This window comes from Cryptosporidium muris, genomic scaffold (genome assembly GCF_000006515.1).
Source record: "Cryptosporidium muris RN66 scf_1106632353999 genomic scaffold, whole genome shotgun sequence".
Taxonomy (NCBI): domain Eukaryota; phylum Apicomplexa; class Conoidasida; order Eucoccidiorida; family Cryptosporidiidae; genus Cryptosporidium; species Cryptosporidium muris.
Window position 1 is genome coordinate 1,032,894 of NW_002196571.1, and position 16,559 is coordinate 1,049,452.

A 16,559-nucleotide genomic window follows, 5' to 3' on the forward strand; every position below is an offset into this window, starting at 1 on the left:
CGAAAACATATGATATTGGAATATTAATAATACAAGTAAATATTACAATATCTATGGTATATTTTTATTATATAAATCTATAATACTAATGTATTAGAATTTATTAGTGAAGTATTTATATTTAATTATTTAATTTAAATTAATCAGACTTTTTATAGAACGATTACTTAATTATTAATAAAAGATTAAAGGGAGTGTAAATATTAAAACATTATAAGTTTAAGTCTAAATATTATACATTAGAGGCAATCAATATATAGATTACATCTTTTGTGGTTATTTCCACGCGTTCTAACTTAAGCTGTATTATTACATATTTAATAATAAGCTTAAGATAACTTTGTGACTAATTCCATACGATTTAACTTAAGCTTGATTATTACATATTTAATAGTAAACTTAAAATAACTTTGTAGCTAATTCCACATGATTGAACTTAAGCTGCATTATTATGTCTAATAGTAAGTTTAAGATAACTTCTTATTTAAAGATATAAAAATATTAATTGCTACTAAATATAAATAGAAATAATTCACCCTAATTTATAAAAATATTGATTTAACTATAAGTTATTTTGAAATATTGGTAAATTACTTTTAAATATATTCTCAAGTATTAGCCTTATAAAAATAAAAATAAACTTCTGAAAGAATCTTAATATTCATTTTCTTTAGAAAAAAAAGAAAATATAAATAGGAAAATTAACTAGTTAATATATTTAATATATAATTAGTATTATATTAAATAAGACTTCTTAATAGATTATAATAATATCAGTATTAGATAAAAGGACAGTAAGCATAAAAGTCCAAGCTCTTAGGCAAGACAAAATATTTATGTAGTTTAAAAACTTATCCTATTGGAACAATTATATATCAAAAATATATTAAAGACTTAGGCATAATAAACTTATTAACAAGAAATTTTCATATTTATTAAAATGATTATGTACATAGAAATATACTAAAATAAAAAATATTTCCTTAATTTAAGACTATCTTAAGCTTAAAGAAAAAAAGAAGAAAAAAACTTAATTAGCCATAAATTCTGATAGGTTTTCCCATAGTACTTTTAATTGTAAGACTTTTAATATTATGCCAATTCTTCTTCAAAAGAGATACTAGAAAATTGATAGCTAATATCAAGTTCTGACGAATAGCCTCTTCAGACATCTTAATATTCCCAATAGCAACACCTAAACATAAAACCTTCTTTAACTGGAACTTAATACTTGCCTTTAATTCATTAACTTTCTCATCTATCTTGTCTGTTGGAGTAATAACAGTTGGAAATTTACCAGCCTTGTTCAAACCTGGACCAAGTAGACGAGGAATCTGAGCTAAAAGTTTTTGTGAAGCTAAGAACATATCATATTTCTTACATAACTTCTTAACTACTTTCTTATTCTTGTTAATCTTTTTCATTTCCTCAATATCTATTACATCAAGACCTAAATTTTGAGCTTTTTCACAATCAGCAGCATCTCCCATTACACAGACACGTGCATTTGGTTTAGGAATATGTGGAAGGCGAACAGTACCAGCAAAACGTTTATCTCTTTGTGTATCATAATCTTTAAGACCTATTTGTAGCTCAACAGTCTCAATAAATTTACGTGGTTTTTTGTTTGAGCCCTCCAACATCTCAGTAATTGCACGACGAATTGCTTCACTATTCAACTTTCCACTCATTACTTTAGTTTTTCTCCCAACGTAAACTTAGATCTTTATTTACAATTACCTTTATTTTTATCTTCTTTATTCAATTGACTTTGTCCACAATATAAATACAAGTAGTCAATATTCCTTTATTAATAATATTATAAAGTCCTTAAAGAAGTATAAACGTCTCGTCGTCTTATTTAGACAATAATAATAAAATATAGTCCGCCTTATTTGACTGTACATTATTGCACTGAATCACTTCTTTTAGTTTTTGTCTCAAGACGTCTATTCCAAATTATGAGACATATACAACTTTATTAGCGCTTTAGATTTTATTATTAACCCGTACCCTGATCCCTAATATTATACATGGAAGTTTGTATCTTCTTTTTTGTTTTTATTAAATCTCTACTAATGATCTAACACTTCCATTATATTTAAACTTTAATATTTACTAATTTCTCTTTAGTAAATATTCAACTTAGATATCTCTTATATCCTTTGTATTATAGTCACAATTATATTATGTCAAAAACTAAGACATTAATCAGAAATGAGAAAGGTGACCTAATTACAAAATCTTGCAGAAGTGAAGATGACAAATCTATCCGAAAAAACTACCAATATAAAACTCAATATAATTATAAACATGATACAAGACGTTACGATGATTTTGGTCGTATCAATAAGAATTATAGAGAAGAATTTAAAGCTAAAGATAAATCTAGAGAAATAGATAATAATATTAAACATAAAGAGAAAATACAAAAACTTGAAAATAAAAGTATTATACATAATAATCATCAAGATACACATAATGAGCTTTCTGAATCAGAATTAATCAAACAAATTATTGGCATTAAAGATTTTGATACCTCAAAAAATAAAGATCATGCAAATTCCGACTTATCAGGTGTTAATGTTAAATCAAAAAGGAAATATAGACAATATATGAATCGTCTAGGAGGATTTAACAGATCATTGTCACCTGTTCAATAATTTTAAAAGTTTTATCTTATATTTTAAGATTGAATAATTATATTATTTGTTTCAATTTGAGGATAAGTTTTAAGGATAAAATCTGCAATTGTAGTATAGAAGTCTCCTTGTACATCTATATGATCTACCTTTCCATTAATACCTTTAACAACAGAAGATCCACATGAAAAGTGTTTTGCAAATTTCTTTGCAGCCTCAGATAATGATATATCAAATAATTCTAAACCAGTAACTACAGTTACACTCTTCCTTCTAGCTCTGCTCTCGACCTTTACAGTAACTATCTTTGGTTTTGATTTCTTAACTTTATATAACTTCAAATTAACTGTTTCATTTTGATTTGTTTCACAAATATCTTTTGATTGTTTATCATGTATTTGTTGATTTCCTTCAGTTTCTAAGGAATCAATAATATTTTTATTTATATCAGATGTTTTATTAACATTAACATTAGATTTCTTTAATTCTAGGCAAATTTCTGGGGTAGGACCATATTCACAATAGTCAGGTGGCAAACCACACTTTGAGCAATAAACTTGTACGAATGCCTGCTTTATTGTATTTTTCTCAAATTCTTGAGATGCCATTTCCCATATTACAATCCACACTAAGACCTTTATTCAGGTATTAAAATTAATGCGCGTAACAATGGATAATTTTCTACTTGGTCTAGTCCCTAATTAAATATTCCAAAATTCATTAAATTTTTTTGATAAATAACTTAATAGAAATAAATATAGAAGATAAAAATGGATTAATGGGATATTATCTTATTAAGGTATATTTCATTAATATAATAATTAGAGAAAATTATATCTTAATATATTTATTAGTATAATAAGTTATCTTGTATATATTCACTTATTAATATATATTTCTAGTTTCTTGTAATTTATTTTAGAAATTTTTTTTATATTTTTAGGAAATATTAAGAGGCTAAATTATTATTTATAAAGAATCTGTGTAGATACTAAATATTATTATCACACTTGTGGCGCTATTTTATTTTGTGGACTTACATGAAACGTTTTTAATTCCAAAATTAAATAATAAAATTTAGGGGGTAAAAATTTTATATTGTGACTCTTTAGAAATTAATTTTTAGCTTATAATATGCAACGTTTTGATGCATTTTCAAAACCTATTGCGGAATTTCGCATTAAAACTGCATTTGGTGGATATCTTACTATCCTAAGTATTTTAACAATGCTATTTCTGTTTTACTCAGAACTTCGTTATTATTTGAAAGTAAATAGGAATGATGAAATTACTGTTGATAAAACTTTAGCTGGTGGAAATGTTAATATAAAGATGCTTGTGGAATTTCCAAAATTACCTTGTGAAGTAGTAGGACTTCGTATACTTAATACCCAAGATAATACAGAATTTTCACATCCAAAAGATAGCATTATATATATTCCAATAAATCCATTAAATGAAGAATCTAATATAGGATCATCTTGTGGTTCTTGTTATAATCCCTCTAAAAAGAACCATTGTTGTAATACTTGCTCTGAAGTAATAAGATCCTATCAAGAAGATAACATAAAACTTCCACAAAAAATTAATTTTGAACAATGTAAATTTGATCCAAGAGAACGTTTAGAGAAAGCTATTTCAGCTCCTTTAAATATTTCAGGATGTAAAATTAAAGTAGATATAAATATTCCAAAAGTTAAGGGAAGAATTGAAATTTCTCATAAACGTTGGATGAATTATAATGAGATGACTAACTTAGATATATCAGAAGCCCATTTATATAATTTTTCATATATTGTTAAATATTTGCATTATGGTGATGATTTACCAGGAATTAATAATATATGGAATAACCAAGAGTACATACAAACTGCTAAATTTACTCATAATAAAGAATCTGATAATCTATTTTTAGAGGATGCTCATTTAGATATTGATATGCATTGTATTCCTACACAATTTAATTCTATAAATAGTAAAAAAACGAAAATTGGACACCAATTTTCTGTAAGGAAACAGAGTAAACAAGTTAATGTTTTAAATAATGGCCGTTTTGTTCCAGAAACATCTTTGCCAGGAATTTACATAAATTATGATTTCACCCCTTTTATTGTAAAGATAACAGAAAGTAGAAGATCATTTTTATCATTTTTGACTGAATGTTGTGCAATTATAGGAGGTATATTTGCATTTTCAAGTATGATTGATATATTTATGTTTAAATTGTCATCATTTTTAAATAGGATACATAATAGTAATAATAAGCATGTAGTTTTACAGAATTTTTAATTCTAGACAAAAGATTAATTTTATAGAGAATAAAATTTTGTAATTTTATGGTCTATTATGGAAATTTCAAGAATGTAATTTTATAAATTTGGTAACAATATTAATCAATGTTTGGCAAATAGATATTACCAATTTAGTTATACTTGCAAGAGTTAATAATTGAATATTTAAATTTTAAAGTAATCTTTTAATAAATTATTTGATTAGTTAACAAATTATTGGTAAAGTGACAAAATAGTCTGTGATATGATTTGATGTACAGGGGAGTAATATATTTAAGAACTTTCTCAGTTACTCAAAGAAAATAGAGGGATACTTAGAAATTGTAACAAAGATATTTTGATTTAAGACTTGATTATATTTTAGATTTAAACATTATTTTATCACTTATATTTTGTATAATTTTTTGGTAACTATATTCCTACTAGCTATTTTCGACATTTTCGGCACTTTGATAACTAATATACATTCAACAAATAAGAATTATTTGCTATATAAATTTGTAATGCTAGACAAGAATTTACACCTTAATTTTGACAATATAATTTGTTGATACTATATGGATAATATTACTTAGTATTTATGGAATTTATATATAATAGCTGATTATTAAATAGCAATATTTAGGTCTGATTTAAAAATGAAAATTCTAGGATTATTGCTGGTTTGAAAAAAAAAATTTGCAAATCTAAGATAGTTAAATACTATTTAAATTCTATTCTTTAGAGATATAGAATTATTAAAGTTTAAATTTTCTTAATTCTTAAGCACTACTATTAGAAAAATAATTAAAGCTATAACCCCAATAATAGCTCCTATTATAAAAGCTCGTTTAGCTTTTGTCCATATTGAGGATGTTGCAGAAGAAATAACTTCCCCAATTCCCTTCCAATCTACATATGTTCTGTTCTCAGTAATATCTTCAAGAAAAGGATCTACATTTGGAGGATCTCTACCTTTACCTACTGGATTAACATCTGAAATTTTACTAGGTACAATAGCAATTTCTAGTTCAACTTGTCCCTGTTGAAGATTAGTTTGTATAGGATGTGTGAAACCATACCAAGTTCTAGGAATTCTAAGTATTTGAGATGAGTGTTTTCTAGCCTTTCCAAAATCATTAGAAAAGTCAATTGAACATTCCCCTATATTTTCACTTTGAATTAAACCATAGGACCATAGTTGGACCTTTAATATAGGATATTGGGTGGGAATTTTAATATTATATACAAATCTCCAATTAAAAACTCCCGTTCCATCTTTTGAGTTATAGTGAGTTTCAGTAGATTGTGTTTCACTATTATTTTCCTCTTGGTTATAAACAGCACTTACATATAGTGAGATTGATGTATTCGATTCTACTGGGACTTGTCTTACACGCCAGACTACAATTCTAAGTTGAAATGTTTGTGGATCTGCAGAAGCTAATGGAGTAACTGGAATAGCTTTTGCAGCTTGTTCTGATAAAATTTCATACCATGCTCTGAGAGTTCCATGAGACACAATACTGTTGTCAATCCGTAAAGTTCTTAATTCTATGGGTACAGTGTTTGTCTCTATCATTGTCCTAACTTTGGGATGAAACCAACGATCTTCTATATCAATGAAAGTAGTTCCAATTACCTCTTCACTCATAGTTCCAGTTCCAATTAAAGAGATTTTTACAAAGGCATTTCGTGGTAGTATACAACCTATTTCATAGACTTGATTAAACTCTGGTCTGTATCCTTGATGTCGTACATAACCAATATCTCTAATATTACTTGGGTAAAGACTCCTCTTTTTAGATTTAGATATATTACTATCACTTTCTTGAGATCTAATATATATATATACAGAAGGGTTAGCATCACCACTGGGAGGTAACAAACCTCGAGCTGATAGTATGTAACACCTTGCTACTATAGGTTTCATTGAAGTATATTGATCTGCAATCCATTGCCTAGCTGTTGTAAAATTTTTTAGTTCTTCTTCTTCCAATCTTTTAATTTGATTTCTGACAATATAATCTTGACCATCTCTAGGTTGTTGTGTGATACAAAGGATATATTTAAGATAGCCAACAACATAATACAAACCTTTACTATTTAACTGTACTAATGGCAGACTTTTATAAGGGAGTTCTGTTAAATCTAAATCTTGCTCCATTTCGTAAGGTATTTCAAACCTCTCATCAACCTCATCATCAGCAAAAACTTTTAGATCAAAGTTCAAGAGGGTTGCATCAAACCCAAAAATAGTTCCTACAGCTTTAAGTTTAGAAGCCATATTAGCTTGATCTTCATCATCTGCTAATATATTTATGTATTTATTGTCTGTATTATCTTGTGATACTTTATTTATATCCACTTCAATTTCTAGAGATCTATTATCAGCTCTAATTAAATCTACAACTGGATATAATAGTGAATTAGCTGCATCTGGATCATATATAGATCCCGTAGATGCTAAAGCACTTGTTGGAGCTACCAATGATTTCATATTATTTAATACTTTCTTATTATTTTTATCTTCTTCTGTATTTTGAGTAGTTCCAACTATTGAATTCTTTTCTATACTAGATTCAAGAAAAATATCTTCTTCTGTTGTAAGATGAAAAAATTTATCACTATCTTTTTTAGTATCTTCATCATACCAAGGAATAGTGTTATTGAAGTACAGAGTGCCAAATCCTGAAATACTATCTGAATTTCCAGAATAACCTGAAACCTCTCCATGTACTGTAACTTCAAAGTATGATTGAAAAACATGCCTTTTTGGTAACTCAGCTGTTATAGCAAAATCATGAAGAAAATTCCAGTTTCCCTCATTTCCAGTAGCATTAGATGGAGTTGTGTCATGCCACAGTGGAACACTGGAAGTATCAACTTCCCGACCATAAGAAATTGAAACTACGGGATTTTTAATAGACTCAAACATTCTAATTCCTACTATGAAAAGTCGAATATCTGCTGGGATTGTTGAAGGACGAATATCATCATAGAATGGGTAATTTTTGACTTCTATTTCAGAGACAAGTTCAAATGAACATAAAATCATTGTATTTGTATTATTTTGAGCATTTCCAATAGTAGATCTAAGTTTCAGCCATACTGGGAGTGTCTTCCAAACTTTAGGAACCTCAGTAAGCTTATAAGTTGTATATCCAAGGCGTTGTTCATATCCTATATAGCTTAAATTCTGATGATAAACTTCTATCAATATATCTGAAGCAAGTGATAAATTTTTTGGTAGTGAAACTTTAGTTTCATAAGCTTCATACCACTGTGGTACATATGTCGTTTCAATAGTACGAGTTTGAATTGATTGATCCCCTATAGAAATCTTAACATAAGGATTTGGAAGAATTGAAGATATCCCTGGAAGATTCATTCCTTCATAAATAAATGATCTAAAAAAAAAGTGATTTAAAGAATATTCAAGACGTTCTGGACGATCTGAAGCTGTATTTGCAGCAACAATCGTTATATCAGCTAAAACATTGAATATGTACCCATTATTAGAATCATAAATAGATTTTAAACTATACCAAGTAGGGTTTCCTGCAACTTCTCTTGAAATATTCTCTAAAGCTATCCTTGTAAACGATAATTTACTGTATTTTGCAGAAGTCCAAAGGCCTTCTCCACTTCCAGTTATTGCATAAATAAACAAGTCCCATGGATCTTGACCATCTGATAAATAAAAATATGTCTCATCTAAGCGACCACTTTGAGAATCAAATATTAGGGGCTCTCTATACATTGGCATAGATGGAGATGCTACAGTTTGAGGACCAATACAAAACTCCAATATAACTTCTCCTTGGTAATCTGGCCTACAAGTCACCTCATATACATCAATCCATAAAATATATCGTGTCATAGGAGGTTCATTTACTAGAGGAGCAGATTGTATTGATTTAATATTACATTTTTGACATTTCTGAGCTATAGCTGATATCAACAAACGTCCAGCATAACTACTTGGAACAAGAGATGTCACGGACGTATTTGAAGATGCAAATAATTCAGCTGCGCCCCCAGAAGGTGGCTGAGTCCAGTAAAGATTAACCCAAGTTAAAGGAAAAGGTTCTTTGAATAATCTGAAAGCATCAAGACGAAATTTACCTAATAATGTTGGTTTGGATTCTCCATTCCATAACTCAATAATTACATTTGAATCAGAACAAGGTGAATAAGCTGGTAATGAAATCATTACTTTCCATACAGGATTAGATTCATTCTTAATGCATTTAGTGGACATTGTAGATACACCATGTCTCACACATACAAATGGTTCAACTAGATTGTACATCCCTGTAATTGGAGCTATATCCTGACCCTTGTATATATTTATTCCCAAATTATATAGAGTTAAAGTAACTTCTGGTCCTGCAGCTATTCTAGCTACTTGTTCATTTTCAGATCCATTTACCAAAGCTGAACTTTCATCTATAACAGGGATTTGATCAGCAGGGGCAAATATACCAACTGTTAGTAATATATAACCCATTACTTCCCAAGGCTTTTCTGCTAGAATTAAAGGTACCCAGTTTCTGTACATCCAGTGTTGATTTCTATTATAAATATAGTTGAAACTTAAAATATGAGACCCAATTGTTGCACTAGATAGGATAAAGGCATGCATAACATTTACTTCTATAGAGGAACACTCAAAATCTGCCTTTGTTAAGGTGACAGTGAAGTTATACGATGCTTGAATTGATGCAGAAGATACTGCAGTTTGTTTTGAAGTTGTACGAATTTGATCTCCTACTTTTACCTCCACATAAGGGTTTGGAGTGATATCTTGACTTCCATTGTTGAACTTTAGGTCTCGTAGCTCATACACATCAATTCGTATATTGTACTCGGTTGTTGGTTGTAACATTAGATCAAAAGGTCATCTCCAAACATCAAAAAGCCTAAATATAATGAAATTGGAACTTAAACTTTGTTCATTGTATATTCCTTGTGTTAGAAAGCTACTCCTTCTATAAGCAGAAATGTAAACATTAATAGCGCTAATTTATACCGCTAAAATAACTAAAAGTTGGGAATAGGTGAAATAGTATGGGTTCCATAGCTCAATTCCAGAATACTACAATCTTCTACACAGATAATTACCTGAATTTTAGATTGAATATTTTCAGAATAATGAAATAGTCATATGCAAGACTAATTATATGCATCTTGAAAATGACCCATGATGTTATGTGTGACTTTCCTAAAGTAAAGGACATATCTGAATGGCAGAAGCTATGTTCATGTTATAGATTTCATTCAGAAGAGGAGTATAAATTAGATTGGTGGTTCAGTGTAATTGATTGGATTTGTGCAAATAATAATTCTTTCTTAGTCAATATTAAAGATGTAAGGAAAACCTGCCAAAAACAATTTAAGGAGTGGCCAATTGAGATCTTATGTTTACCAAATATTTTTAGAGCACTTGTCAATAAACGGAAGATTGTTGAATTGGATTTAGTTTTGAATAAAATGGAACTTATATGGGAAGAAGCATCCAAAGCACAATTAGGAAATTATATACAAAGAAGTAATTCAAAATTGAAATGGTTGGGATCTCTTTTTGGTAAATTATATTCTAATTTTGATGAAGATATCAGTTATGTGAGTATATCAGAAACTCCTATTGAAAATGAGAATACACAATTTATTTGTATATCCATGATTAAGAAAAAGTTTTGCAAATTTTTCCAAGATTTGAATGATGGTATAATTGGGGTTATATCATCTGTTTCAGTTGACGAACAGATTACTATATCTAAAAGTAAACTTGTTGATTATGTTTCGAAGAATTATGAGATGATACAAGAAATTCCTTGTAGCAACATTGTAGATGTTATTATATGGTATATGATGATCTTTTCTCCTCATCAATGGGTAGCTAAACCCTTTACTACATGTTCTCCAATATCTAAAACAACCATTCATGCTGTGAAATTTCAAAAAACTTCAACAGCAAGACAAGTACTAAAGTGGAGTGAAGTTTCTATAAGCGAATCTGATCAGGCTGAAATTTTGTTAATCGCTACAGAGGAAAATTTGAATAGAACACTTGCAAATCTTGAGGAGAAGTACTTATTCCATGATAGGAAATGTAGGGAGTATGCACTTGCAGACCAGAAACAGCTGGCTATTAATCACTTAAAACAGAAACACAATATTGAGAAGGCTTTGAATGATATCAATGAACAGCTTTTAGTTCTGAGTAATTCCAAGGTTATCAGGGATTCTTCTACTGTAAAGATGTCAGTATTAAGTGCCTTAGAATCATCATCAAATGTTACAAAACTTAGTCTAGATGAAAATGAGGCTTTGAAAAAAGTGGAAAATATTGCAGAAGTACAAGATGAACTGCAAAATTTACAAAGATCTATAGATTCTCTTGTAAAGACATGTATATCTGATGATATAGAACGTGCATCTGAAGATATAGAGTTGGAGAAAGAATTAGATACTTTGCTTACCAAAGTATATATTGAAAATAAGCTAGAAAAAAGTACTATGAAGTTTATGGGGAATGAAGTAGATAAAAGTAATATCTCAAATACAAAACCACAAGATAAAATTTCGAAATATGAGGCTACTGAAAGTTTTATACCCCTAAATTCCTAATTAGGAATAAAATATGGAGAATAGAATTTATTTTTGAAAACTAATAATGAATACATTATATATTTTTATTGTACCCATATAACATATTGAGTATTATCCCAACCACTGCTTGTAAAAATCATTACCTTTATCATCAATCACTATAAAAGCAAGAAAGTTTTCTACCTCAGCTAACCAGACAGCTTCCATTCCAAGATCTTCAAAGTCCAATATTTGAAGTTTTTTGATTTTCTGAACACTATGAAAGGCTGCAGGCCCTCCTGGGACTCCAAGGTAGAATCCTTTGTGTTTCAGACATGCTTGTCTTGCAATTTCACTTCTATTACCTTTAGCCAAGGTAATGAAGCTCCCCCCTGCTTCCATGAATGGATCAAGGTATAGATCCATTCTACCAGCAGTAGTTGGACCTAAAGATCCACTAATCATATTTGGTGGAGTTTTTGCTGGACCTGCATAATATACAAAAGGATACTTTAACATGTAGTTTGGTAGTTTTCCAGTCTCTTTAAGATTGGACAAAATTCTAGCATGCGCAATATCTCTTGCTATTATTAGTGTACCATTTAGATTAAGTCTTGTACCTACAGGATAATTTGAAAGAATTTTCTGGACTTCTTTTAAAGGAAGATTCAAATTTATATGGATAGTTTCACTACTTTTTTCGATTTCACTACTAGAAATTTGATCTGGTAGAAATTGAGCAGGATTTTCTTCAAGTTGTTCCATGTAGACCCCAGTTTTATTTATTTTCACCTTCACTTGTCTATCTGCAGAACAAGAGACTCCAATACCAACAGGGGTATGAGCCCCGTGTCTTGGTAACCTAATAACCCTAACATCATGACAAAAATGTCTACCACCAAATTGAGCTCCAATACCAATATTTCTACTTAGTTCAAATATCTTTTGTTCCCATTCTATATCTCTAAAGGCTTGCCCAGTTTCATCTCCTGAACGTGGCAAGTCATCCAAATAGTGCGCAGCCGTTAGTTTTACAGTCTTAAGACATTGCTCAGGTGATAAACCTCCAATTACCACTACCAGATGATAAGGAGGACAACCCGATGTTCCAAGCTTTCTAACTGCATTAATAAGAAATTTCATCAGCTTCTCCTCATTAAGTAACGATTTATTTTCTTGGTATAGAAATGTACGACTAGAGGACCCTCCACCTTTAGCAATAACAAGTAGTTCATATTCTAATGGATTGTCAAAATTTGTCATAATATCTATTTGAGCTGGCAAATTACACTTTGTATTTTTTTCTTCAAACATACTTAGGGGACTTAGTATTGAATATCTTAAATTATTTTGTGTATAAGCATTGTAAACTCCATGGGAAATCGCTTCTTCATCATTACTTTGAGTCATTATATATTTACCTCTTTTTGCAAAAATACAAGCAGTCCCTGTATCTTGACAGCTCGGTAAAATTCCTCCAGAAGCTACAGATGCATTTTTAAGTAATTCCAGAGCAATAGAGCGATCATTTTTTGATGATAAGACATCATCATAAATATTCCTTAAACTTTGTAAATGTTCTCTTCTGTAGAAGTGTTGAATATATATTATAGCTTTTTGAGTTACAGATGTTAATACTTCATTTGGAACAAAAAGCATATCCAAGTCTTTGCTTTTAGGATCTGTATCAGTGTTTAATTCAGGGCTTCTTAAAAAATGTCTTTGTTCAATAAGTGAACTCTCTTCTAATTTTTTATATTTTGTCTCTAAACTATGTAAACTATCATCAGAGTACTTTTTCCGAAATATATTAGAATATGAAAACTTAGGTTGGTAACTACTTGACATAAATAGTTTACACATCACATTACAACTTTGTTTTCTTAGAAAAAGTCTCGAACTCTTATAAATACTTTTGTTCATAGTTATAGTTCTAAAGAAAAGTGAAGAACGTCAAAATTCACAACTAAGAGTAAATAAAATCTTAAACGAGGATTTAAAAGATAAAAGAGTAAGATCTAAAAATACATGCAGTATATAGCTACAGAATCAAGCTCATCTTGAAAATCAAGTTATTAAACTAAATCTAGAATTAAGGAAGAGAATTTTCTATCATAAATAACACCTAAGAATTTGGTAAAATTATTTCTATAAGAGATAACAAAATAATAAATTCAGATATATTCTAAGCTTATCCCTTCTATCTCTTTTAAAGCTTATCCAAGTAGTTATCCAAAGGTGGAATTTCATCTTTTATGTTCTTTCTCTTTCTGATAGATTTAACAAGTTCTTCTGTCTTGCTTCCTTTCTCCAAAGGATCTCCATTAATCAATTCCCAGTGATCAAATACACATTGAGGGAAGGCCTTACCAGAAGTGGCAGCACGGAGAACAGTTGTAAACTTGAATGAATCTGCTACAGGTAAATATGCCTTAATTTCTACCTGAGGAGTACCGGCTTTTGGTTCTTCATGGAATACATGACCTCTCCTTTGATTAAGAGTTGCATAGATACCTCCAACAACCTCCTGAGGAGCAGATATTTCAACCAGGAACATTGGCTCCAAAAGTCTCGGAGAAGCTGTTAATTGAGCTGCATACATAACTCTACGGCAAGTTGGAGTAATTTGGCCTGCACCACGATGGATAGCATCTGCATGTAAGGTCACATCCAATAAGTTAAAACGAATACCTCTCATATCCTCTTCACACAATATACCTTCCTTAGTAGCCCATTGAAATGCAGAGTTACAATGATCCTTGATTTCATTCAAATACTGGATACCTGTTGTAGAATCTATCAGAAGATTTGGGCCTGTAGTCTCAGGACCGAAACACCAAATCTTCATGGCGGTATTTTTGTCAAAACCATATTTATCATGCAACACATTACATCTTTCTTTAGGATCATCCCGAGGAGTAATCTTGCCCTCTTCAATATCATCTGCAAGACCATCTGGTAAAGGTTCAGCTACCATATAAAGTCTATTATGTTTGTTTGGAGATTTGGATAAACAAGTTTGACTTGAAATATTAATGACAGTTTCCCTATATGACACAATAGGATCAGATGCTATAATCTCAATTTGAGCATATTCTTGTTCTAAGTCCTGTAAACATATTTCAACATGCAACTCTCCACAACCAGCAATAATATGTTCGCCTGTCTCCTCTTTAGTGCAAACAACCAAAGGATCTGATTTAGAAAGTTTCTTTAATCCTTCAACCAATTTGGGTAGCTCTTTATTATCCTTAGGACGAACAGCTACACGAACAACTGGTGATACAGAATATTTCATACATGCAATATTGTGGGCAGTCTCAGAGGTAGCAATAGTTCCAGATTTGAGTAAATATTGATCAATACCTACTAAACCCACAGTATTTCCTGCAGGAACATCAGGAATTTGCTCTACATAGCGTCCCATCATAAGAACAGTACGTTGAATATTCTTAATATTTAAATCCTCCTTACTTCCAGGGGTATATCGTGGACCTTGAATACGAACCTTCTGACCAGTTCCAACAGTCCCTGAAAATACACGACCAAAAGCGTAGAATCTACCCTTATCACTAGTAGGAACCATTTTAGATACAAACATACATAAAGGAGCATTAGCATCACAATTTCTAATACCAATAGCTGTCTCATCATCTTGAGGACCTTCATATAAATTCTCAACACGATATCTCTGAGCTGTTGCTGGAGATGGTAGATGTGTAACAATCATCTCCAACAGAGTATCACCAGCATTAAGCCACAATTGCATTACTTTCTTAAGTAAAGGTTTATCAACTAGATTCTTATCATCTCCTTTTAGCTCAATACCCAAATTAGTTAACATTCTCTCATATTTTGATTTATCTCCATTCATTATAGAGCTGAACAATTGACAAATAGGGTCCATAATAAATTGACAAAAAGCTCTCTTGCTGCCCGATTCATGGGTTTTTGTAAATTTCTTGGTATCAGGATTGAAGAAGTTGTCGCCCCATAAACGTTGCATCATTTTAGACTTCTCAACTCCGAATTTCTTGGCATATATACGAGCAAATTTTTCAATAGTAAATGCCCAACCATGTAAACCTGAACCAAATGAAACTGTCCCTTTCTCAGGGAATACCTGAACATCACCCATAAGTGCATCAGAGTATGTAGAAATAATAACATTCACATTCTCAATAACACGAGTAAAATTCTGATATATATCCTCAGCTTCCCACTGTAACTCTAATAGAGCTCTATCAACTTTGTTAACATGTAAAACTGGACGGATTCTTTCATTTAGTGCCTGTCTTAAGACTGTTTCTGTCTGGATACATACACCATCCACAGCATCAACAACTACCAAAGCACCGTCTGTAACGCGAAGAGCTGCTGTAACCTCAGAAGAGAAATCTACATGCCCTGGAGAATCTATTAAGTTGATCAAAAATGGCTGTCTACCATTACCATCTTCCAGATCATGCTCAAAAAATAAGGAAATCCCAGTGGACTTAATTGTAATACAGCGTTCTTGTTCATCTGCACGAGTATCTGTAAAACGAGCATCTCCAGCTGCCTTAGAAGCAATAATACCTGCCTTACATACCAAAGAATCTGTAAGTGTGGATTTACCATGGTCTACATGGGCAATAACAGACATATTACGAATGTTATTTGGTTTACCCATAATCTCTCTAATTTGTTCGACTGTAAAGTTGACCATTGTTAAATAATACTTCTCTTGTAGACTACTACTAAATCTTAAACTAACAGCTTGGAAATCTTCTAATGATTTAAATTCAAAACAATGCTTTGATTATTTAAATTAAGCACTGTTGTCTCATCTGCTATAAGTTATTTAAGAGACATTTTTACCACTTAGACATTGTACCGCCACAATACGTGTATCTAATATAATATTAGCTGCACCTTCAAGATGGTAATTGGGTTGCGGGGCCAAAAAAACTGTTAAAGATCATTTGAGTTAGAGACGAGTAAACTAATGGGTGATATATATGGCCATTTTAGCGGTAATAATGAAATTATTTATATTTCATTTAGGACA

The 16,559-nt window shown here is 30.5% G+C and overlaps 8 protein-coding genes across 8 annotated transcripts, besides 7 other annotated features; 3 read left to right on the forward strand and 5 right to left on the reverse strand.

Moving 5' to 3' along the window:
- Positions 1 to 57: 57 nt before the first annotated feature.
- Positions 58 to 144: a sequence feature (AT_rich).
- Positions 145 to 709: 565 nt separating this feature from the next.
- Positions 710 to 748: a sequence feature (AT_rich).
- A 286-nt stretch (positions 749 to 1,034) lies between these two features.
- Positions 1,035 to 1,691, reverse strand: CMU_026910 (60S ribosomal protein L10a, putative; the record flags this gene model as incomplete). Its single annotated transcript, XM_002139996.1, has 1 exon — positions 1,035 to 1,691. The coding sequence occupies one exon, from the start codon at positions 1,689 to 1,691 to the stop codon at positions 1,035 to 1,037; it is 657 nt and encodes a 218-aa protein (XP_002140032.1).
- A 498-nt stretch (positions 1,692 to 2,189) lies between these two features.
- On the forward strand, positions 2,190 to 2,663 carry CMU_026920 (uncharacterized protein; the record flags this gene model as incomplete). Its single annotated transcript, XM_002139997.1, has 1 exon — positions 2,190 to 2,663. The coding sequence occupies one exon, from the start codon at positions 2,190 to 2,192 to the stop codon at positions 2,661 to 2,663; it is 474 nt and encodes a 157-aa protein (XP_002140033.1).
- Positions 2,349 to 2,451: a sequence feature (A-rich).
- Positions 2,659 to 2,711: a sequence feature (AT_rich).
- CMU_026930 (translation initiation factor SUI1 family protein) lies at positions 2,687 to 3,250 on the reverse strand (the record flags this gene model as incomplete). The annotated part of the gene is made up of 1 exon (XM_002139998.1): positions 2,687 to 3,250. The coding sequence occupies one exon, from the start codon at positions 3,248 to 3,250 to the stop codon at positions 2,687 to 2,689; it is 564 nt and encodes a 187-aa protein (XP_002140034.1).
- A 192-nt stretch (positions 3,251 to 3,442) lies between these two features.
- Positions 3,443 to 3,584: a sequence feature (AT_rich).
- Positions 3,585 to 3,701: 117 nt separating this feature from the next.
- Positions 3,702 to 3,722: a sequence feature (AT_rich).
- Positions 3,723 to 3,776: 54 nt separating this feature from the next.
- On the forward strand, positions 3,777 to 4,931 carry CMU_026940 (uncharacterized protein; the record flags this gene model as incomplete). The annotated part of the gene is made up of 1 exon (XM_002139999.1): positions 3,777 to 4,931. The coding sequence occupies one exon, from the start codon at positions 3,777 to 3,779 to the stop codon at positions 4,929 to 4,931; it is 1,155 nt and encodes a 384-aa protein (XP_002140035.1).
- A 152-nt stretch (positions 4,932 to 5,083) lies between these two features.
- Positions 5,084 to 5,132: a sequence feature (AT_rich).
- A 555-nt stretch (positions 5,133 to 5,687) lies between these two features.
- Positions 5,688 to 9,803, reverse strand: CMU_026950 (C2 domain-containing protein; the record flags this gene model as incomplete). Its single annotated transcript, XM_002140000.1, has 1 exon — positions 5,688 to 9,803. One exon carries the CDS (start codon positions 9,801 to 9,803, stop codon positions 5,688 to 5,690), a length of 4,116 nt encoding a protein of 1,371 aa, XP_002140036.1.
- A 308-nt stretch (positions 9,804 to 10,111) lies between these two features.
- On the forward strand, positions 10,112 to 11,548 carry CMU_026960 (uncharacterized protein; the record flags this gene model as incomplete). Its single annotated transcript, XM_002140001.1, has 1 exon — positions 10,112 to 11,548. The coding sequence occupies one exon, from the start codon at positions 10,112 to 10,114 to the stop codon at positions 11,546 to 11,548; it is 1,437 nt and encodes a 478-aa protein (XP_002140037.1).
- Positions 11,549 to 11,641: 93 nt separating this feature from the next.
- On the reverse strand, positions 11,642 to 13,357 carry CMU_026970 (fumarase, putative; the record flags this gene model as incomplete). The annotated part of the gene is made up of 1 exon (XM_002140002.1): positions 11,642 to 13,357. One exon carries the CDS (start codon positions 13,355 to 13,357, stop codon positions 11,642 to 11,644), a length of 1,716 nt encoding a protein of 571 aa, XP_002140038.1.
- A 361-nt stretch (positions 13,358 to 13,718) lies between these two features.
- Positions 13,719 to 16,217, reverse strand: CMU_026980 (elongation factor 2, putative; the record flags this gene model as incomplete). Its single annotated transcript, XM_002140003.1, has 1 exon — positions 13,719 to 16,217. One exon carries the CDS (start codon positions 16,215 to 16,217, stop codon positions 13,719 to 13,721), a length of 2,499 nt encoding a protein of 832 aa, XP_002140039.1.
- Positions 16,218 to 16,559: the final 342 nt, after the last annotated feature.